The sequence below is a fragment of the Tursiops truncatus genome, chromosome 15, assembly GCF_011762595.2.
Source record: "Tursiops truncatus isolate mTurTru1 chromosome 15, mTurTru1.mat.Y, whole genome shotgun sequence".
NCBI lineage: Eukaryota > Metazoa > Chordata > Mammalia > Artiodactyla > Delphinidae > Tursiops > Tursiops truncatus.
In genome coordinates, this window is record NC_047048.1 from 57,707,317 (window position 1) to 57,731,465 (window position 24,149).

The 24,149-nt window shown below is 46.0% G+C and overlaps 1 protein-coding gene across 1 annotated transcript in view; it reads right to left on the reverse strand.

The window, feature by feature from the left end:
• Window positions 1–5,119: 5,119 nt before the first annotated feature.
• Window positions 5,120–24,149, reverse strand: part of TGM3 (transglutaminase 3) — a 42,412-nt gene continuing 23,382 nt past the window's right edge. Inside the window, exons 8-13 of the mRNA XM_019950731.3 lie at window positions 17,374–17,477; window positions 15,756–16,001; window positions 12,079–12,387; window positions 9,580–9,737; window positions 6,153–6,286; window positions 5,120–5,775 (exon numbers count right to left, since the gene is read on the reverse strand). Coding sequence (XP_019806290.1) covers window positions 5,628–5,775; window positions 6,153–6,286; window positions 9,580–9,737; window positions 12,079–12,387; window positions 15,756–16,001; window positions 17,374–17,477 — 1,099 coding nt within the window. The 3' untranslated portion in view covers window positions 5,120–5,627. The remainder of the gene's footprint in view (window positions 5,776–6,152; window positions 6,287–9,579; window positions 9,738–12,078; window positions 12,388–15,755; window positions 16,002–17,373; window positions 17,478–24,149) is intronic.

Here is a 24,149-nt window from a genome sequence, read left to right on the forward strand (position 1 = left end):
ATAAAACAGATAAAATGCTAAGAAAATACATACAAGATCTATACAAGTAAAACTACAAAACTCTAATGAAGAAATCAAAGTACTAAATATAGGACAGATATTCCATGTTTATGGATAAGAAGACTTAATATTGACAAGATGTCAGTTCTTCCTAACTTGATCTGTAGATTCAAAGCAATCCCAATTAAAATCTCATTGAGTCATTTTATGGATATCAACAAAATGATTCTAAAGTTTATATGGAGAGGCAAAAGACCCAGAATAGCCAGCACAGCATTGAAGGAGAAGAACAACATCAAAGGACTGACACTACTCAACTTCAAGATTTGCTATAAAGCTACAGTTATCAACACAATGCGGTATTGGTGAAAGAATAGACAAATAGATCAGTGGAATGGAATAGAGAGCCCAGAAATAGAGCCACATAAATATAGTCAACTGATCTTTGGTGAAGGAGCAAAGACAATACAATGGAGAAAAGATAATCTTTTCAACAAAGGATTCTGAAACAACTGGACATCTACATGCAAAAAAAATGAATCTAGACACAGACTTTATACCATTCACAAAAATTAACTCAAAATGAATCACAGACCTAAATGTAAGATGCAAAACTCTAAAACTCCTAGAAGATAACATAAGGGAAAATCTAGATGACCCTGGGTTTGGCAATGACTTTATTTATTTTTACTTAAAAAAAATTTTTTTTGGCTGCACTGAGCAAGATGCAGGATCTTAGTTTCCCCACCAGAGATTGAACCCAGGCCCCCTGCAGTGCAGCAGTGGAAGCACGGAGTCCTAACCACTGGACCACCAGGGAAGTCCATGGCAATGACTTTTTAAATACAACACCAAAGGCATGATTCATGAAAGAATTAATAAGCTGGACTTCATCAAAATTAATAATTTCTCACCTACCAAAGACACTGTCAAGAGAATGAGAAGACAGCCACAGACTAGTAGAAAATATTTGCAAATGACATATCTAATAAAGGACTGTTATCCAAAATATACAAAGAACTCTTGAAGCTCAACAATAAGAAAACAAATAACCTGATTAAAATAAAGGCTAAATACATTTAGCAGACACCTCACTAGAGAAGATATATAGATGACAAATATGCATATGAAAAGATACTGGACTTCATATGTCATCAGGGAAATGCAAATTAAAACAATGAGATACCATTACATATCTATCAGAATGGCCAAAATCCAGAACACTACCAATACCAAATGCTGATGTGGGTGTGGAGCAATAGGAACTCTCGTTCATTGCTGGTGGAAATGCATAATGCTACTTTGGAAGAGAATTTGGCAGTCTCTTATAAAACTAAGTATACTGTTATTGCATGATCCAGCAATTGGGCTCCTTGATATTTGCTCAAAGGAGTTGAAAACTTATGTCCACACAAAACTCTGCCCATGGATGTTTATAGAAACTCTACTGATAATTGCCATAATTTGGAAGCATCCAAGGTGTCCTTCAGTGGATGAATGGATAAACAAACTGTGGCACATCTAGACAAAGGAACATTACTCAGAAATAAACTATCAAGTCATGAAAAGACTTAGAGGAAACTTAAATGCATATTACTAAGTGAAAGAAGTCTGGCTGACAAAACTACTTACTGTATGATTTCAACTATGTGGCATTCTGGAAGAGGCAAAACTATGGAGACAGGAAGAGGATCAGTGGTTGTCAGGTGTTAGAGGAGAAGGAGGGTACTATAATGGTGGATACATGTTATTATAAAGTTATCCAAACCCATAGAATGTACAACACCAAGAGTGAACCCTAATGTAAAACTATGAACTTTGGGTGATAATGATGTGTCAATATAGGCTCATCAATTGTAACAAATGTACTATAGGCTCATCAATTGTAACAAGTATACTATTCTAGTAGGGATATTGATAATGGGGGAGGCTATGCGTACGTGGGGACAGGGGATATATGAGAAATATCTGTGCCTTCTGTTCAATTTTGCCACGAATCTAAAACTACTCTAAAAAATAAAGTCCATTTATAAAGAAAGTTAAAAGGACAAAAATAAGAATAACAATGATTGCCACTCAAGAATGCTATATAGGATTCAGTAAGATAATGGACATGAAACATTGAGCACGATATCTGGCACATAGTAGGCACTCAATAAATTTTTAAAAATCCTTAGAACAGTGACTTACAGATTTTACACTCTCAACGAATGTTAGATATTATAATTTTTTAGTACTTCCAATTAGTCACTTCATTCATTCATTTGTTTGTTCAACTACAATCTCATTCACCTCTTTGGTCTTTAATGAATATCTATGGGTACTTAATCTACACCAGACACTGCTAAGTGTGGAGGGCTAAGGGAAACCTGGTTCTTGCCCATGACAAGTACATAGTCTAAGATGGGGAGAGGGATGTACAAAGGCCCAGATGACTTTAAGCCAAAGTGGTCTAAAAAGACATGTGCACAGTGAAGGGAATTTTAGATGAAGGAGGGGCCAACTGTGTATGGGTGCAGCAAGGGGAGGAGGGATACGGAGAAGGTTTCTCAGAAGAGGGGACATTTCACTGGAAAGGGCAAGGATGTATGCATGGATATGGAGAAAAATGGTTCCTTTGCTGTATAACAAACCACAGGAAAACATAGTGACAAAACAACCAGCCACTCTGTGGCTTGTTTGGCTTCTGGACAGTTTCTGCTGGTTTTCACTCCAAACTCAATTTCTTTAACAGATATGGGGAATATCTACTTTTCTTGAATGAATTTTGATAGTCTGTGTCTTTCAAGGAATTCATTTTATCTAAGTTGTCTGATTTATTGGCATAACATTGTTCATAATATTCCTTTACTCCCTTTAAATAGCTGCAGGTGCATTCATTCCTGATATTTGTAATTTGTGTATTTTTTATTTTTTCCCAATCAGTTTGGCTAGAGATATATCAGTGTTATTCATTTCAAACAACCCACTTTTAGAGTCATTGGCCAATGGGATGTTTGCAGAAGTGAAATGCATAATTTCAACTTTTGACTTTCAGATTGGGAAGGAGGGTGCCCATCTATTCCCCTTTTCTTTCTTCCTGCTGGATGGCCTGTGGGCTTTTGCCTTGAGCTGGAAGAACCACCTGGAATCGATAGGTGGAAGCTATGTGTGGAGGATGACAGCATTGTAAGACAAGGAAGCCTGTGTCCCTGAGATGCTTCCCTTGGCTCTTATATGAGAGAAATTAATGCCCATTCTGTTTAGGACCCTGGCAGTTTGGGTTTCCCTGCTATGGCTACTGAGCATATATCCTAACAAATAGAGTAAGGTCACCTAATTCTGGGGTTCAGCCAGCAGGCCGACTGCATCTCACACTTTGCTACAACCTCTAACTTCTCTTCTACCAGAAATAAATATGGCGCTGTGGCTTCTGCCTGCTATTTCTTTGTTTTATTGCTAAAATCCTTCAGAACCCAAGTGGGGGGGAGGGGTGTATAGACATAGCTCTAAGACACACGTACTTGGGGTTGGTTACAAACTCCCCATGGATTTTTAATGACACACCTTAGGAGACTCCCTTGAGGATGGAAACCCAAAGGCAGGGATCATGCTCTTGTTGGTTTTTAATCTCTCTGGACAGAGCCTGGCAGAAAGCAGGCACTCGGGAGACGCTTGCTGACAGGGCTGAAGCTTGAAGGATTTAAAGTCTGGGGCAGGCCTCATGTGGATGGGAGGAAATGGAAACCTCTGGATTTCCTTTTTTCTAATAGAAACCAGGGCAGAAGTCTGACTATTTCACCCTGCCCCTGCTCACTGGGGACTGGTGTCTCTCTCCAGGCCAAATCAAGGGGCATTTGAGAGAGTGGCAAGGCTCCAAGAGGAGAGACAAGCTTCCCCCTCCGCAGCTGGGGGCCTGGTGTCCTGCAGAGACTGGGAGGCCCAGCTGCGTTCAGACACCAGAACTGGGCCCTGGTGAGAGCTCCTTGACACCAGGAGCAAGTATGGACACACGTTCTGGTGCTGACTGCCCACCTGGGGCACTTGGAGGTGGGAAGCTGACGCTGGACCAGCTTGAGATGCAGAAGCGGGAGAGGAGGTGGCTGTGGCAGGGCAGTGGAGCCCATGAAAGGGAACTGGGCTCAAACCATCACAATAGGACCACTACTTCCAGAGCAGTTAGCGGTAGGGGAGAACCTCCAGAGGCTGAGTCTGAGGGGCATGTTGGCCACACTGGAGACATGCAACGCAGAAAGCCTGCACTTACATGCCAGCCACGCGGCGGGCTCCTGTGGCCAGGCTGCATCAACACCAGTGAAATAGAACTTTGTCATTTTTCTCCTAATTTCCTCTCTCCCTTCTCCAACTCTGATGGATCAGGCAACAAGGGGGGAAGGAGGAAGGAAGAGGGGGCATGCACAGTGCCTCCTTCTGCAAGCCCAGGTCAGGCCTGAGCTGAGCATAGGGCAGAAGCTTTGAACTGGTTGTGAGGCTGAAGCTTCTGTGTAGGTTGGACTGGTCCCTTATATCCAAACAGGGAGGCATGATTGCCAAAATGGGGTTAGTCAGCACCAGTGACGGAAAGCTCTGGGATCTGCTTCGGGTATTTCAAGGGGCAAAGACTGAGGAACCCTGAGAGCATGTGTGAAAGCAGAGAAGGTTCTGGTGGAGTTAGCAGGGCTCTGGCTGCAAGAGGAGGAGTGTGGCACAAGTTGGGGCGAGTGCAGTGTGAGCAGAGGTTGGGCCACCACCCACACCTGCTCTGTGAAAGGGTTCCAGTGAAGATTTTGAAGTCCCTTCTCACCCTGACGCCTGTAGAGACCCTGGAAGAGTTTGCCTGGCTACACAGAGAGTGCCCGAAGCCTGCCTGGACAAGGCGCTCCCTCCAAGGCGCTCCCTGCCTGCTCCAAGGCAGCCAATCACTTTTTGGACATCATCTTAGAGAGGTTTCCTAAACTGATTTGAAACATCTCCCTAGTTTTGCACTTGGAGCCATACAGAACAAGCCCACTCTTCTTGGACACTGGAACATAGAGAGCACGGCCTCCCCAAGGCCATCTGTTCTCCAGAAGGACATGGCCCCAGCCCCCCTCTCTCCTTCTCCACCACCTGAGTTGAAGCAGCAGTCCTGTAAAGTGAGTGCTGTGTGATCGCGCTCTTTTTAACATTTATTTTGAGGGTGCGGTTGTGAGTGTTACAACAGATGGCTAACCATCATCCCCCCACCTCCATAGTGGCCTAAGAGAGGAGCAGGAATGTGCCAACTGCAGGCTGGGGATCAGCAAACAGTCCAGACCATCTTCTCCTCCTGTATCCATTTGGAGAGCCGCTGGGTCAGGTGTCGCTCCATGCCCACAGCACTGAGGGTATAAGGGCTGAGCAGGGTCATGGAGCTCACAGAGTGGGCGGTGTTGAGGAGAAGCTTGGGGAACGTGCAAAAGTGATCAAGCTGCGGGCCAGGGTGAAACCAGCCCAGCCTGGGAGCAAGGGAGGGGTGTGTGCTGGAGCCTGGAGGTCCGAGTCCAGGCCACCTTGGGGGACGGAGTGAGTTTCCCAGGCTGGACAGTGTGGGTGGGCAGGGGGCTCACTCCACAGGTGAGCCCTGCCTGCTCCCTGTTCCCCAGTTTTTATGGGGCCACCTGGGCCCTTCACTCGACCACTTTGATGGGCAGCATGCCCTTGATCGCGGAGAACTTGTTGCAGGAGAGGTTGACGAGGAGCTGCTTGGTGCCACTCCGGGTGGGCAGGATCTCAAAATCCACTTGGGACTGCTCCCTGGGGCTCAGGTTTGGCATGCTGATGGGGAAAGGCAGGAGTCAGCGTGAGGCCTCAAGTTCTGCTCTGGTCAAGGTCACTGCTCCTTCAGCTCCCTCTAGCTGCCACCCTGGGTCATCAAACCCCTTCAGCTCTGGGACCCCTCAGCAGGGGAAGGGGCAGTGGGTGGATCCCATGATCTCCCAAATATGAGGACCAGCTCCAAGCTCTGGTGACGTGGACTTCCCTTGAGTTCAAGTTTGGTGAACCCCCAAACCAAATGCAAACGTGTATCCCTATGTGCAGATTCCCAGGTTCAGAGGCTAGAGGAGTTCTGTCTGCCCTGCCCCGGGCTCTGGGGAGGGCCCCTCTGCCCCCGCTCCCACCATCCCACACTGGACCCTCAGCCTGGGACTCACTCGATCTCGAGGGTGCCCTGCAGCAGGCCGCTCCCCTCCGCTATCAGCTTGCAGTCCTTCACCAGCTCATCCAGCGGGTTGGAGAAGAGAATCTGCACAGTCACAGGCTTTTGCACGCGGGCCTGGTCCAGCACCTGTGGGGAGAGGGGTTGACAGAGTCAGGGCTGGGCTGTTCATTTCATCTGCCCTTGATGAGAGCCGATGGGGCTGCGCCGGAGGCTTGGTGATGGGGAGGATGTTGCTGAGGACAAAGGTAGGGAGGATAACGATCCTTAGGAGGTTTATTCCTCCTAAGTTCCAGTGACATCCATGCAGGGGGTTCCTAGGAAATTGCTGTCATCCCCAGGATACAGACAGGACACCCAGGCGTGGAAGAGAAGCAGCACATCGCAGTGGCTGAGAGGGCTTGAATTCCCAGCCAGGTTCACGGGCCCTTTCTTAGTTCATCTCAGGAAGGGCAGCCGCCACTTCCGAGGACGTGCCACATGTGGTCTGCACAGGGTCCTTGATCACGGGCTGGAGAAACCTAGGTTTCTGGTCAGAGGAGCACCCTGGACTATTTGCTCCCAAAGATGAAACCTTGTGCTCCTGCTGATAAGCCGCCGAGCCTGGGCAGATACGTCGTCTCCCTGGGCCTTGACTCTCACGCTGATAAAGAGGGCTGATCCCTCCCCTCCTCCCTCCCTGGGCTACAAGGGACCAAATGAGATCATGGATGCAGAAGAAGGCGTTTTGGAAACAGAAACAGAAACTGGGTGACTGGTGGATTTCTTTTCTCTGTTAGAGGCCGCTACTTTTTGTTCATTTGGTTTTTTTTTTTTTTCTTGCCAACAATTCTCACTGCAATCATTTTACAGTGATAAATCTGCAGTTCAGGTTGATTCAATAACCGAGGCCTTTCTGGTTCCAGAGCCATTTGCTCTTCTTGCTAGACCCTGCAATGCCTGCTAATAATTTGTGCATAATTGAAACATTTTAGAGACCATGATCTATACTGTAATTTCTCCCATGGAACTCATTTAAGTGTATGACACGATTTGAAGAGTGAAGCATAATTTTATGCCATTGGGACACAAGGGTACATAAACGATGCCATATCCTTCACGCTGATATTCAATTTGAGATTTTCGTGTATTTGTTTTCTTTTCTTTATTGCTGCTTACCACCCCGTCCTATTGACCTAAATCTCTGCATGCACCCAAAGAAGAGGATAAGAGCCACCAGAAGACTGTGTCTGATTGTCAGTAGGTCATGGGCCAACGTGAAGGACATCACCCTTTGGAACAAAGTTCAGATTGTATGGTCTGGTTCTAAAGTCTTCAATACCTACTCCCGATCAGCGTCAAGTAAGATAATAGGATTTTACCCAAATTATTCTCTTTTCATACAGATCACCCACGTGCCCTGCTCTGAGTGAGCTATGCATTGATTCATTCAATCAAGATGAGATTGTCTTGATTCTCTGAAGGCTGAAGTAAGGAGAGGTTGAGATAAGAGCAAATTCACACCAAGATGCCCCAAAGAAGAAAGAGCAGATGCCCTTTAAAAAGATTAAATAAGAAAGTTTTTGATGGAATATTTCCAGGCTGTGTGTATTCTGATTTCCTTTGAAAAGATGTTACACTCTCTTGAAAGACAAAGCTGATTTGATATGGAAGTCTAAAAGATGTAGAGTAAAAGTACTGCATACAAGAGAAAGCGATAAGCAGGTTTGAGGATATTGGATAAGGGAATATAATGGGGGAAAAACTAACTTCATTTAAACACTGATAATTTTTATGCAGAATGTTTCATTTCGCAGCCTGAGGAGTGGGAAACAACACTTGCTGCCTGTCATTCTACAGGGACGGGGTGCATTTCTTGGAAATGTCCTGGGAAGCAGGAGAAGCTTCTACACTCAGGGGACAATCATGAATTGAGGATGAAAACTCGGCGGGCAGGAAAGAAGGTGAGCCTGGAGCCCAGAAGCTCTGTTCTAGTCCTGCCCAATGTGGGGGGCTGTTTCTGTTTCACAACCAGTGTGATGGGCCCACAACAGGGGTGGCCCTCCCTCCCTGGCCCTGGAGGTGATGGACAACCCCCCTCCCCCCATTCTGAAGAACAGTCTAGACTAACCAGGACAATGAAAGAGCTCTATTGCAGGCTAGCTGCATGGAGCAGGTGCCCTGGGTCCCCCTGCCCTCTGTCTGACATTAGGAACCTCTGAAGCTGGGGTGTAGCTTAGGGAGGGTGGGGCTAGGGCAGCCACAAGTACTCTAGAAATCTGGGGCTAGGGAGGCTAGTGGCACTGCGATGGAAAATAAAAGGCAATCTCTGTCTAGACCGCTGGTGCAGATGGTACAGCAGACTCGGGAGGAGCCTCGGAAGGACCCCTGAAGCTCTCTGTGGGAGCCCACGGGAAGACCCCATCTTCCTGACCCATTCGTCTGCCTGTCCTTCCCTGCCAGGCTCTCACCCCTCAGATGTGTGCTGTCTGGCTCTGGCAGCCTCCACACTGGGCTGGGGTTGGCGTGGTCAGGGACAGGCTTGGAGTCAGCCAAATACTTCCAGCCCCAGTGCTGAGGAAGGAACAGAATGGCCCCAAGTGCCTCACGCCAACCTGCAAGCCCCCAGATGCCTGGGCTCCTGAGAGGGAGCCTGGGAGCAGAGCCTGCAGCCAAAAACTGAGGCATCCTCATTCTCAACCACTGGGAAGATGCTGTTGCTGGCTGTGGGTGTGCTGGGTGCCCTGGAAAGGGCCTGAGGTCTAGCCCTGGCTCTGGCAGTAATTGGAAATTCCCTTCTCCTCTCTGGGCCTCAGTTTACTGATATGTGAAATGGCAGGACATGGGAGCTTGAGACTAGTTCTCCAAGAGTCCACAATTCTGTACCTCTGGGGTCTAGAGTTGGGAGATGCACATGAGTTTTGACCATTGCGGATTTGCTCTACAAGTGTGTCCAGGGGCTGGGCTGTGGGTTTCTTGCAGTCAGGACCCACCCCTTGTGGCCCCCTGTGATTCCCAAGCCTGGCACAGCCCAGGACACAGCAGATGTCCAGAGCAAGTGAGCTGAAGAGCCCCTCTGGCCATCCTCAGCTGGCATCCCCAGTGGGTCTAGAGCTGCAACCAAAGAAGCCACAGGGCAACGTGCCTGTGGAGATTGTCAGACAGGGAGCAAGGAGGCTACTTTTTTTTTTGCCTCATCCCACAGCTTGCAGGATCTTAGTTCCCTGACCAGGGATTGAACCCGTGCCCCCTGCAGTAAAAGCTCTGAGTCCTAACCACTGGACCGCTAGGGAAGTCCCAAGGGCGCTACTCTGATTGGAACTCTTGACTGATCCATTTGGCAGAGGCTGGAGCTGAGCTGGGCCCATCAGCAGGGGAGGGCCTTCTCTGTAGTCTGGGAGGGCTGGGCTGGCTGGAGAGGCACCCCTTCAGCACCCCTTTACCTCCAGGGTCAGGGTGGGGTTTTCCAGGATGATGTCCCTCTCCACCACCACCTCCGTCTCGTCGCTGATCTCGCACACGGCTGTGGCCCGGATCATGTTGTCTGCCTTCAGGTACTTCTCGTACAGTGCATATGCGATCTTTACAGGATGCTGTATTTCTGGAAGGAGAAGCCAGGGAGCAGAGTGAGAGGGAGTGGGGTCGAAACCTTAAAAGCTGATGCCAAGCCAAGTCGATGCGAGCTGGCTGGGATCATCTGCAGCCCAGGCTTGCCTGAGCCCTCCCTGCCAGGCCCTGTGGGAAACATCTGTCTGCTCCATGCAGGCTGCAGAGCAGGGGCCAGGGGTAGCCCAGGACTCTGGCTGGATGGGCTCATAGGGGCTGAAGCCTCCTCCCTGTCCTGGAAAATATCGAAGGGCAAGTTTCCTTCTAAGGGGCAGGGGAAGAATACGAGTACTAACTCATTGCCCAGTGACGAAAACAGTAATGATGACAACACAGTAATAACTAGCAAGGGAAGCCAGGGCTAAATAAGCGCTTGGGTCCTCCCGGTCATCCAGTAGCCTGGGATTCTGTGGCAACAGCATCTGGACCACCTCCCCGCTTCTGGTCTCCCCTGCTTCCAAGACACTCACACACACCGGAAGATAGGCTTTAGAAGCACTTCCACCCCCACCCCCAAATCATGTCACTCTTCTTCCACGTCACTTCAAAAATCTTCCACGGCCCCTCGCTGCCTCAAGAATAAAGTTCAGACCCCTCAGTACGGCCCTTCGTGACTCTCCCCCTCAAAAGAACGTTCCCTCCCATGCTTCTCATTGTCCTTTTGACAAAATAGGTACCTTATCACCTCCAAGCTTTGACTCACAAGGTCCCCTCAGATGGAAAGGCCTTCCCCAGCTTTCCTCCCTTTATCTGGCTCCTCCCTAAGCTTCAAGGCCCCTCTCTGACTCACAGGGCAGGCAGCGAGGGTCCTCCCCTTCCAGCGGGTGCAGGGCACTCCCCCCTCCCTTATGCAGTCATGTTGGGTGGTCTGGGGGGGGCCCCCGCATCCACAGGGTCATACACCCCTTGAGGAAAGTCTGTGAGGAAGGAGCTGTCTCTGCTTTTAGCACTGGAGGGACTTACCTAGCCTGCCCCAAATGTGGAGACGCAGGCCCTTGCATCAGCTGGTCCTGCCCTCTTGGACAGTGAACGCTGAGGCTCAGCAAAAGAGGGGGACTTAACAGTGTCGCCCAGAAAGTAGGTGATGATGTCAGGCCTCCAGAACCACTTCACTTGCCTCCTTCCTCTCCTTCCCATTTCACTCTGCTGCCTCTGGCAGAAGTATGGATTTTTAGAAAGCATTACCTCACGTAAATTATTTTTGCTCTACAGAAATAGCTCTTCCCTTGAGCTTTGAAGGTAAATAAGAGCCAGGCAGTTGCTCTTGGTATGGGGAAGATTTCTGCTACATTCTGCCAGAAGAGAGGTTGCTAGGGATGCTGCCTTCTGACAGGTGTAATACAGAGGTATTGCAGTTTCTCTGCAGACAGAATTCCTTCAAGATGGGCTGTGTAATTAATCAGTTTTTATTAGTTCCTTATGTGAAGCAAATAGCCACCCCACCCTTGTCAATCTGCTTTGTATAAGTCCAGACTTTTCATAACAGCTTGAAGGATTTTGCCACTGTGGGCACACCTGCATTCTAATCCTTCCACAGCCCCAGACTCTCTCTCCTCTACTTTGGTCCCCTCCTGTCTATGCTACCCAGGAGTACAAAGTCATGGTCCCTCCCAGAGGCTCAGACCTCCGAGAAAACCTATCACTGTCGCTGGGAATCAAGAAATTCCACGCACCCATTGGCAACTGTGGGGGAACATTGGAGAGGGTTCAAGACCTTGTGGTATATTGCAACCCTTCTAGGGTCAAACTCAGAAAGTGATTCATTGCGTGGTGGGGAGGGGTGGGGTAGGGTGGCAGCTGGTATGGGAGAGGGGTGGCAGCAATAAAACCTAGGAAATGGGTGGTGGCACTGGATTTAGCATTAGGAAATCTAGGACCAAGACTTGGCATTGCCACCTGCTAGCTATGACACAATCTCTTAAGCGAGTCACAATCTCTCCAAGCCTCAGTTTCCACCTCTGTAAAAGGGAATACTGAAATCTGTCCTTTTAGAAGGTCAAATGTGATAGTACCTACGAATATATAAGGAAGTACTCTGCCCACTGGGCAATGTGGTATGTACCTGTAAGGGGTATTTGCAGTGTGTCTATTAACTGCCAAAGCCTCCCGCCTTCTTCCCCCAGGGCATAAAAGGATTCGGGTTAGCACCACACTGACTTGCACTATTCACCATAATAGCAGCCTCCAAAACTTCAAAACCCCAGGCTTGACCACAGAGGTCACGTGCTGTTCCTTCCTTAATCAATTGACTCGGTTCCAACACGAACTCTCCAATCCCAAGAGAATACCAGCTACCTTGGGTGCATGGTACCCCAGCAACCTACAGGATGAGTTACCTTCATTGGGACCCAGAGACAGGGTGACGGACTCCTTCCACACCTTGTGTACAAGTGTGCCATTGTAGACGATGGTCCAGGCTGTCATGTTCACCGTCACTGTCTTCGAATCACCCGTTAGGTTCCTGAGCACCAGGGCCATGTTGACTTCTTTGCCCACTGTCAGTATGTCAGTGATCTTGAACTTCCCGGAGATGCTGGGCTCCCGTTCCTCTCTACTAAAGACTCTTGCAGATGTTGCGTGAAGTGACATGGAGGGTTGAAGTTTCCCCAAAGCCTTTTCAAACACTTGCCTTTCCTGGCTGGAACCTGTGTGGTGGGAAAAGAGAGAAGCACCTCAGGGATGCGGTGGCAACCTGGACAAAGGACAGCGTCCTGCTTGGAAGGGTGGCCTGGAACTAACACTGGTTCTGCTGCTTGCCCAACGATTCTGATTCAAGCAAGTGTCTGACCTCTGCAGGTCTCCATTTCATCCTCCTTAATACGAGGCTCACATCCCAGCTGTTCCAATCAGCTCTAAATTTCCATGGAGATGTAGGGAAAGGTGCATAAAATTACTCTATGGCTTGATATTTTGCTTAGGCTAATTAGGCTAGATCGCCCCCTTCCTTCTTTCCTCTCTTCCTCTCTTCCTTCCTTCTTTCTTTTGATAAATGGTCCTTTGTGAGACAAAGAAAAAACAGATAATTTAAAAATAACAAAAACTGAGCTAAAAAAGATTACAATAAGTTCATAAGTGAAAAAATGGTTATGATTTAGAGTTAACTTCATTGAAAAAAATTTCAAACCAGTTTACCATGTTATTCTGCTTTGTTTCTAAAGATGCTTTGAGAATTGAAGAGTGGAACTTTTGTCCATGTCAGTTGACGAGAACTTCCCACAGTTGTTGTGGTTCCAGGTTATGACTAGTTTAAATTGTCGCGAGAGTTCAGGTTTCATAAACACAAAGGCTGAACCACAGGTTGGGTTTCTGGTTCTGACCTGGGTCATGGGTGCTGCTGAATGTGATGCTATAAACAGTCCCTGGAGAATGGCCAAGATCATGGCCTAAAAATCACGGCTCCTGGGATGCTAAGAGCCAACTCCAAGTCTCTGAGCCCAGGTAGACCACACAGTGCACATAAGGCTCCCTGCCTGACCTGAAGATAGACCCACTATCAAGGAGAAGGTATTGTCCTTCCAGGAACACAGACAAAGATACACAAAGAATGACCATACTTTTGCCCCCGCCCCCTAACTTCCCCAACCAACCTGTGAAATTTTAAGGCATCAGATGACTTACTTAGAAGCGCTTTACAACCAACCTGTGAAATTTTAAGGCGTCAGATGACTTATTAGAAGCACTTTACAATTTAGTGAGGTCTTTCCCATAAGTTACATGTAACAACTGGCAGAGACCCCAGAGGCCAACTGTTAGAGTTAAGGCCCTAAGAGGAGGAGCGACTGGTCCAAGGGACTGGTAATCTGGGAATTAGGGGCAGAAAGAAGGCCAGTCCCCAGAAATCGAGACCTGAGTCTAGTAGTTCCTCCTGCACAGCTTACTGAAAAGAAGACAGACAGCCCAGTTACCCAGGCTGATGGCTCCTGGTGGGCTGGGTTCCTTTTGGTGCATTCCCATTCTCTAGCTGAGCTGTAAGTCCACACCCAGGTCTGATGGCTGTGCAGGGAGCTGAGCCTCTGTGCCCAGAACCTTGAAGCAGGTGTGTTATGCACAATGAGGCTCAGAGCCTACATAGCTACATAGGTCACCTGCCAGGCTTACCCAAGACCAAGCTTCCTGCTACTGTTTTCTCCCTTGGTGTTGCTGTTGCGCCAATGCTTAGCAGCCCATTTTATGAGCTTTTCCTCCCTGGGGCCATCAGACACAAGCTGGAATCATTAGGTAAGGAGGACTGATCAACAGCAGGCGGTGTGATCAGCCCTGCTGTCACACAGGGGCTAGGTCATCACCAGGGCTCCTGCAGGGATCCCACAACCTGGCCGTGGCCCCTTCCCATTTCTCAGGAGGTTTGGCTGGGACAGCCAGAGCCCCCAAGAAGCAGAATCAAGGTGTGACAGTCAGGTAAGGAACCCCACAGAATCACACAACCGTGTAAACAGTGCACTTCAGAAGTCCCTCTGGGAGGTCATTCCAATGAGGTTGCAGATGTTCAAGTTGACAAAAATCATCACTATTTATTAAGCCCTCACTATGTGCCGGGCACTGCCCTTGGCACTTTCTGTACACTAGCTCATTTAAATCCCACTGAAGATAGGCCTCGCTTTTCTCATTTTACAGGTGAGAAAACGAGGGATCAGAGAGGCTAAGCATCCTGCTTGAGGTTGCACGGTTATGAGGGGTAGGATGGAGTTCACCTCCTGCCCGGGGTTATCTTTTCCTTGGCCCCTACTCTTGTTTCTACATCATGACACTGTTGAGAATTCTTGTCACACACCTGCCTGTCCCCCTGGCCTGTGAGCTCTGCAGGGGCAGGGGCTCATCTGCGGAATGCTTCCTGGCCTCCCAGAGCCAAGCGTGGGTGGGCACTTGGGGAGGTCTCAGTACATGTTTACTGACTGAGAGAAAGGCCATCTGACCCCAGCTGGGGGGAATGGCCTACATAGGTGGACTGGGGTCCAACTTAGGGCACCAATCTCATCACCCTAGAGTCGTGCCTCAAAATGGCCACAAATACCACACCCAGAGGTTCAGCCACCTGGGCTTGGAGCCCACTCCCCTGCTCAGCTTTCCTCTTCTGTAAATGGCACCCAACAACAGCAGTCAGCAGGGTATGGAGCTGTGGGGTTCACGTTGGGGGCACGTGGGCACCTTCATGAGAGCACTTTTCTTGACACCTCAGAACCAACAGTGAGGATCAGCTGAAAGAACTATTTCAAAGTATTTTAGAAAGAGTGACATGTTGACCCCATTAAGGAGTGATTGGCCTGCTAGAGCAAGCATTAATTCACTTTTGCCTCTTTCTAAAAATGAACATCACCTTCAAATGTACAACTTTGGTCACTATTGAGACTCCTCAAAGAGATAAGTCTCTGACTCTGAAAGCAACTTCCTAAATAGAGCAACAAATGTAATTTGTGTTAAAGGTGGCCTCGTAGCAATTAGGCTTCTAGGTGACTTTAGGGAGACCAGCACTCATGTGGATGCTGAAGATTTCAGGGACTCGGACATTGTCCTCATGGTGTAAGCCCACCTCATCTGGCTTTTGGGGAGGCCTCTGAAGCAGACGAAGCAGTGCCCACATCTTGGGGGACTGTCCATTTCTTTTTTCAGAGAATGTTTCCTGCCTGTGTTTCTTAGAGGCTAGGGGAGTGGGCTGACTGAGAGGTCCTCGGGGGGTCTCTCGTGGGGGCCATGTTTCTCCCTGTGATGTTCAATCGTGGGGCTGTCATCCCAGTCGTGTAATTGGCAAAGGGACACAGCTGGAGATGAGCTGGACTGGCAGCTGCCTGAGTCCTATGGCCAATTCCCAGTGGTACAGTGTCTTTTCATGACGGTTCTGTTCCCACGGGAAACAGTCTGGGGAGCTGGGCATTAGATGCCAGGGAGCAGTCCTACCATTCAGGCAGAATTGGCTGACAATGCGGAAGGAGTATGAGCAATTTTTCCTTCTCCACCTCAGAGCTGTCTTCCCACCGTTAAGCCCTGGGTGGCACAGCCCATCCACACCCCCTCCTACCTTCTGGGTACTTGTACTTTTCAGTGACATCCATGCGAGAGTTGCTGCCCACCGCCTTGGTACTGATATTTTTGCCGATGGTGTGAGTGTTTGAGAAATTCTTCTTCAGGGCGCCGGTCCAGGCATCGTAGATCCATGTGATGCGGTCGGCATTAACCTCAGCAAAGATGAAGGGCATGTCGTAGTCCCAGTCCACATTACCCTCTCGGAGAGCGACGACTGAAGCAGGGCCGCACTGGAACACCCCTGGGGGCCAGGGTGCAGAGGTTGGATACATGCCAAACCCAGGCCCATCTGCAACAGTACACCCCATGGCCTGCTCCTCTGGGGGCCACCCATGACCACCCAACTCCCCTGCCTCTACCCCGCCAAACTCCTTCAACCCCAACAGTCTGCCCCCTTCTTGGGGCACTCAGCAGGACACTCCGGGGCTATTGTTATCTTCTGCAATAGCACTCTGGTGAGACTCCACCTCCACAGAAGACGGCCCAATCCTGTATTCTGTGGGTGCATAATTTGTGCTGACCCACTGCCCTCAGTCTGTTTACTAAAGGGGAAAGTCTTGCTGTCTTGTGCTCAGGGCTGCCTCTTTTCTACTCTGCAAATCATTCATCATGGCACATATATGACCCTGAAACAAAAATTCCACAGGACAATTCTTAGTCTTAATGTCCAATGCACCCTGATATTTTCTTTTCCTTTCCTTTTCCCCACCCCTTTCCATGATATTCTATTTCATTTCTTAAAATGATGGTCACAACACATTAACTTGATTTTATAGCTGCTAATGGGTTGCAGTGAAAAGGTTGAATAGTGGCCTAGAAAATATCTGGAAGGTCACCCTCCTCACACCCAAGTTCCCCAAATCTAACGTTCCTTGCTTCTGGTAGAGACGCTGCAGTTGGGGAAGGGAGTAAGACTTCATTTTCATTGTAAGTCCTTTTAGAATGATTTGAATTTTTTTTAAGCCATGTGCCTATATGACATTTATGATTTTTTTTAAGTTTGAAAGAAACAACTGAAAATGAGGGTAACGGACAGGAATGCTCTGGAGGTCAGGGGAGGGAAGGGGAAAGGTTCCTGGAGAGCCTGAGACCCAAGCTCTGATGGGAGAGTGGCCAGAGGTGGGAGCACAGGGATGGGGCCGGGCCAGCCTGCGTGGAGAGCTCGGTCTGGCAGGGGACACGTGTGAAGGTGAGAGAGGTGATGGGGGCCGTGATCACGGAGGTCTGGAGCTGAGCCAGGGAATTTGGGTTAAGTCCCAAGGCAATGGGGACCTGGAAGCTTTCTGTGCTGGGAGGGATGGGCTACCAGAGGTGGTGCAGGAGAATCATGGCTGGCAGGGGACGGCTCCTTTCCCTTGCTGCAGGGCATGTGCCAGGGCCTCTGCAGCAGCCATGTGAGTGCAGGTATGGCAGTCATTTTAATAGCAGCCTGAACCAAGAAAGTTAGGAGGGAAATCTACTTTCCAAATAGTTTTGTTTTAATCCCTCCTTTCCCTCTGGAGGTAGAGAGGATTTGGGTGACCTTGCTGTGCCGCTGTCCACCACTATAAAGAATCGAGAGGTCATGACTTAGAGCCAAACCCAGAGAAGGGGGCCATCAGAGGGTTGGTTACCTTGGCTCCTTTCCTGGGGGGTGGCGTCCAGAACCTGCCATCCACTGTATGATGGGCTTAGGTCAGTCCGTGCAAACCAGCCTTCATTCCAGACGTGGAAATTCCTGCAGACAGAACCACAGACTACAGAGTTTGGCCAAGGCCACACAGCAGAGGAGTGGCAAAACACCACATCTCTGATCTGACAGTGCAGCACCCTGATACTCATCAAGCGAGTTTACTCTGTGCCAGATATTGTGCTAGACCTTGGCAAGCATTGTCGCACTTAAATTCTCACAGCACTGTTAAATGGGACTATTTTTATGCACATCTCTTAAAAGAGGAAACTGAGGCTCAGAGAAGTTAAGCAGCTAACAATGCCAGAGTCAAAGTTTGGACCCAGGTATGCCTAACTCCAAAACCTAGGTCCTTGACCACCATGTTCTACTGCCTTTCTGAGGAGCAGAACAGATCTAGGTTAGAGCCAGAATCCAGCAAGCAAACCCACACAGCTTTCTCCTATGCATCCTGTTGGGGGACACTACTGTATTTCGTGTGGGATGAAAATGAATGGGGCTGCAGCAAGAGTGCCAGGTCTGGCTAAGAGCCACAAAGCCCTTGGGCTGAGGTCCGGATTGAAGAATGACATATACCAGTCTTAAAATGTTCTTCATCCATGGCAGCCCCTTGTCTCCCAATCTATATGTCTCAGTCATTTGTCTTCTCCCTCAGCAGGTATAACCAGTTAACCAAAGCTTTATGCATTCTTGATTCTGCCCTCTACTCTCCCCTTCTCCAATCTCACAGCAACTACATAAACATTGGCTTGGCAGTTTTGAGTCCAACTTAGAAGAAAATGTAAGTAAGTCTGACATAAATTCAAGTTCTATCCAACTTGAAAAAAAATTTTGTTATACTCATGAGTTGGAGAAGATAGTTTTAAGCAGAGAACCAACTTCTGAATGATAAATGTGACTAGGTAAAAATATTAAACTCGCATATACCAAAAAAACAAAGAAACAAACTATAGTTCTGTTTCCAGCATGGGAATAAGCTCATAATAGACAGTCCTTTCTGTAGAAAACAATAAACTGGGGGAAAAAATACAAAAGACAGCTGAGAGTAAAGAAAGCAGGAGGATTTTGAGAGGGTGCCAAAACTTTTAGGAAGGGGCCAGCATGGAGCAAGTTGTACTTTGGCGCCCTAAGGACAGGTTGCAGTTGAGGTAAAGTGCAGGGCAGTAAAAACTCCAACAGACAGCCTACATCTTTCTGACCTGGGGAGATAAGAAACTGAGCCTGGGTTAACCAGGGTTGCTAGAGAGTGAAGGGGAAGTCTTAGAAAGGAAAGAATCAGAAAGGGGGACCCAGATTTGTATATAAACTCTGCCTAAGCTTCTGGGTGACCTCTGAGCTAGGCGTATATGAAGCAAACTATAAGTAGTCCAGCTAAAAATTCAAAAAATGAACTGAAATTTGGGCTGCTGCCCACCATAGGTGAGATAGAATTTGCAGTTTGAGTCTACCTCAGGTAGACTGCTAAGACAAAATGTAGAATCAAGAAGAAGCCAATGTCCAGGAGACAATCCAAATTTACTCAACATACAAAGAACCAGAAAAGTGTAGCTTGTCCTCAAGGTAAAAGACAATCAACAGGGACTAACCCTTAGATAATCCAGGTGTTGGCATTATTGGATAAAGACTTTAAAGCTGTTATGATAACTATTCTCAGTGTAATAAAGGAAAATATGATCATAACAAATGAAAAGAGGGGGCCTCTTAGCAGCAAAATAGAAAATATGAAAAAATGAACCAAATGGAAAATTTTAACTGGGAAAAAGACCAATATCTGGAATTAAATAATTCAATGGATGGCTTACTAGCAGAATAGAGAAAACAGAGGGAAGAGTCAGCAAACTTGAAGACAGATCAGTAGAAATTATCCAATTTGAAGAAGAGAGAAAAAAGCGTTGAAAAAAATCCATTAAGCAGGGAAAATATATGCAACATGTATACTAGACAGAGATTTACTATAATGAATATTATAAAGTACTTACAAATCAATAAGACACAAAAGATCACCTAGAGGGGTGGGATAGGGAGGGTGGGAGGGAGACACAAGAGGGAGGAGATATGGGGATATATGTCCATGTATAGTTGATTCACTTTGTTATAAAGCAGAAACTAAGACACCATTGTAAAGCAGTTATACTCCAATAAAGAGGTTAAAGAAAAAGACAAAAAAGAGGAAGTCAAACATGTCAATAATTGACAATGAGCAGGCAATTTTCATAAGCAACACAAATGATCACTGAACATATGGAAATAGTTTTAACTTCACCACCATTAAAAGAAAATTAAAACGACAAAGAAATACCATTACACTTATTAGACTGACAAAGATGAAAGCATAGGATGATACACATTGTTGTGTGATACTCATCATTGTGTGGGAAAACAAGCAGTGTTATACACTGCTGGTGGGAGTTTAAATTGGTATGACATTTGTCAAGGGCAATTTGGCAATGAGTTTGAAATACCCTTAAAAACCTATATACTCACTGAGCTAGTAGTTCCACTTCTAGGAATTTCTCCTATAAAAACCCTCACATTAGTGCACATAGATGTACATGGAAAGATGTTCACTGAAGCATTGTTTGTAATAGCAAAAATAATGGAGGAAAAATTTATCAATAAGGAATTGGTCAGATAAATTGTGGCACAGCCATGCAGGAGAATATCGTGCAGTTGTCCAAAAGAATGAGGAAAATTAATCTAGCACTGACATGGAAGATGTCTAACTTATATGACCAAGTAAGAAAAAAAATTACAAAATAGTGTGTATATGTAGAAGCTTATAAAAAACATAATAAGATGAAACTATTTCGATTTAGAAAATTATACATTAAAAAAAGCAGTGAAAGTTAGTCCCCCATAATTCTATTATCTTAGATAACCACAGTTTAAATAATGGTTTGGTGTATATATTGTGCACATGGACAGATTTTGGTGCATATGAACTAAGTTGCACATTATTTATTTCTGTAATGTTTTCATATTCTATAATGAAAATTACTTATTACTTCTGTAATTCTATATTTACAAAATAAATAGATATTTAAAAATATGTATATTATATAAACACTAATAGCTAATACAGTTGTGTCAACACAGAATATTATTAAGTTTTCTGTCTTATATAGTAGCTCATTTAATCTTCACAATGCTCATATAAGATAGGAATAATTATTATCTCCTTTTGACAGTTCTAGAAACTGAGGCACAGAGAAGAAGTTAAGTGACTTGTTCAAGGTCTCAAAGTGAGTAAATAGGCAGAGTGGGATTTTAACCCAGGCAGAGGGCTGCAGGGTCCATGCTTTTAACTACTAAACTATACTGTCCTTCTAAATTTTAATTTATTGACAAGAAAGATATTAAAAATTATGAAATAGACTAGTTAACTTGGTCTCATTTGGGTAATTAACACTCAATGCACAAAAACAGAATGAAATGTCTGGAAGGATCTACCTCAAAATGTTGTTAGTGTTTTTCTTTGGGTAGCTATATTACTATTACTCTCACTAATTTATTTTTTTAGTGTTTTATAATCAGGAAAAGATTGTTTTTGTTTTGCATGCTGTAAAATGAAACCTGCAAGGCTTCCTACGGGGACCAGATTGGGAGTTCTACACTATACAGTTGTCAGGAGTTAGAAGTGCTCCCTAAGTACTGATCAGGTGCACTGTGACCCTGCTACATCCTTCAGAGAACAAGGGGAGAGTTACAAAGTCAGCTCCAAAACAAGACAGAAGGAATAAGACCATAAGAGGTAAACAAACAGACAATGATAAATAATACCAACCAATGATATGAGTAGGAAGAGCACATACTGTCAGTACTGTAAAGAAACACAGGTCAAACTCCCTCTTGCCAGAACACCAGAATCACAACTAGCTGCTGGACAATCATTGACAGGAAGACACTGGAACTCACCAAAAAACACACCCCACATCCAAAGACAAAGGAGAAGCCACAATGAAATGGTAGGAGGGTCACAATCAATCACAGTAAAATCAAATCCCATAACTGGTGGGTGGGTGACTCATAGACTGGTGAACACTTATAGCACAGAAGTCCACCCACTGAAGTGAAGGTTCTGAGCCCCACGTCAGGCTTCCCAACCTGGGGGTCCGGCAACGGGAGGAGGAATTCCTAGAGAATCAGACTTTGAAGCCGAGTGGGAATTGATTGCAGGACTTCAACAGGACTGGGGGAAACAGAGACTCCACTCTTGGAGGGCACACACAAAGTAGTGTGCATATCGGGACCCAGGGGAAGGAGCAGTGACCCCGGTGGAGACTGACCCAGACCTACCTGCTAGTGTTGGAGAGTCCCCTGCAGAGGCAGGGGGTGGCTCTGTTTCACCATGGGGACAAGGACACTGGCAGCAGAAATTCTGGGAAGTACTCCTCGGCGTGAGCCCTCTCAGAGTCTGTCATTAGCCCCATCAAAGAGCCCAGGTAGGCTCCAGTGTTGGGTGGCCTCAGGCCAAACAACCAACAGGGAGGGAACCCAGCCCCACCCATCAACAGTCAAGTGGATTAAAGTTTTACTGAGCTCTGCCCACCAGAGCAACAGTCAGCTCTACCCATCACCAGTCCCTCCCATCAAGCCTCTTGATAGCCTCATCCACCATAGGGCAGACAGCAGAAGCAAGAAGAACCACAGTCCTGCAGCCTGTGGAACAAAAACCCCATTCACAGAGAGATAGACAAGATGAAAAAGCAGAGGGCTATATACCAGGTGAAGGAACAAGATAAAACCCCAGAAAAACAACTAAATGAAGTGGAGATAGGCAACCTTCAAGAAAAAGAATTCAGAATAATGATAATGAAGATGATCCAGGACCTTGGAAAAAGAATGGAAGCAAAGATCGAGAAGATGCAAGAAACTGCACAACAAAGATCTAGAAGAATTAAACAACAAACAAACAGAGAGGAACAATACAATAACTGAAATGAAAACTACACTAGAAGGAATCAATAGCAGAATAACTGAGGCAGAAGAACGGATAGGTGACCTGGAAGACAGAATGGTGGAATTCACTGCTGTGGAACAGACTAAAGAAAAAAGAATGAAAAGAAATGAAGACAGCCTAAGAGACCTCTGAGACAATATTAAATGCAGCAACATTCGCATTATAGGAGTCCCAGAAGGAGAAGAGAGAGAGAAAGGACCAGAGAAAATATTTGAAGAGATTATAGTCGAAAACTTCCCTAACATGGGAAAGGAAATAGCCACCCAAGTCAAGGAAGCTCAGCGAGTCCCGTACAGGATAAACCCAAGGAGAAACACACCGAGACACATAGTAATCAAACTGGCAAAAATTAAAGACAAAGAAAAATTATTGAAAGCAACAAGGGAAAAATGACAAATAACATACAAGGGAACTCCCATAAGGTTAACAACTGATTTCTCAGCAGGAACTCTACAAGCCAGAAGGGAGTGGCATGATATACTTAAAGTGATGAAAGGGAAGAACCTACAACCAAGATTACTCCACTGGGCAAGGATCTCATTCAGATTCCATGGAGAAATCAAAAGCTTTACAGACAAGCAAAAGCTAAGAGAATTCAGCACCACCAAACCAGCTCTACAACAAATGCTAAAGGAACTTCTCTAAGTGGGAAACACAAGAGAAGAAAAGGACGTACAAAAACAAACCCAAAACATTAAGAACATGGTCATAGGAACACACATATCGATAATCCCCTTAAATGTGAATGGATTAAATGCTCCAACCAAAAGACACAGGCTTGCTGATTGGATACAAAAACAAGAGATCAAGATAAAAAAAATGAATTACATGGGACTGAGTGAACTGATGAGGATGATTATAATTTTTGTGACTTTCTGTTTGAATAAAAAAAAAATCTCACAAGGACTCAGAGGCAAAAAATGTACAAATCAATTATCACAGCAAAGTAAAGGAGCTGTTACAGTGGAGGATTACTGGACTGAATGTCAATATTATGACATAGTATGAGTGTGTTTCGTGTTTGGTAATTGCAATCATTGTTGCTTTTGTTGTGGTCATCCATTTACAATGCTTGGTGTCAGTTTATTTATCTCTTATAAAAATAAAATACAGTGTGTGTGTGTGAAAAAAAAAGAATGTTTAGTGCATCTTTAGCAGGGCGTGGGGTGGGGGGGATGAATTGGGAGATTGAGATTGACATATATACACTAACATGTATAAAATAGATAACTAATAAGAACTTGCTGTATAAAAAATAAAATAAAATAAAATTCAAAAAAAAAAAAAAAGAAACATAGGTCATTACAAAATTTCTGGAAGGCTACAGCACTAGATGATTTTAAAATGTCCGTTCCCTTTAACCCAGCATATACCATTACTAGGAATCTTTCTTATGGGACTAATCACAGACATGCTCAAGATTTACATATAACAATGCTCGTTACTGTGTTATTTACAGTAGGAAAAAATGGGGATAGGTAACATAGGGAATAGGAGATAGTTTAAAGCAGGAAAAGAGATAATGGTTTAACCATTCAATGGAATATGATACTTTTAAAATCTTATTTTTTGAAGATTATTTAATGACATTGTGAAAATGTTCATAATACCATGTTTAGTCAAAAGCACACGATTTAAAACTATGAAGTGGTTGGTTTCTAGGTGTGGAGAAAAGTGGGATGTGTCTATCATATGCTCCGTCTTTTACCCATGCCTTTGTAAAATGTATGATCCCAATTCTATAAAAACAACAACTAATA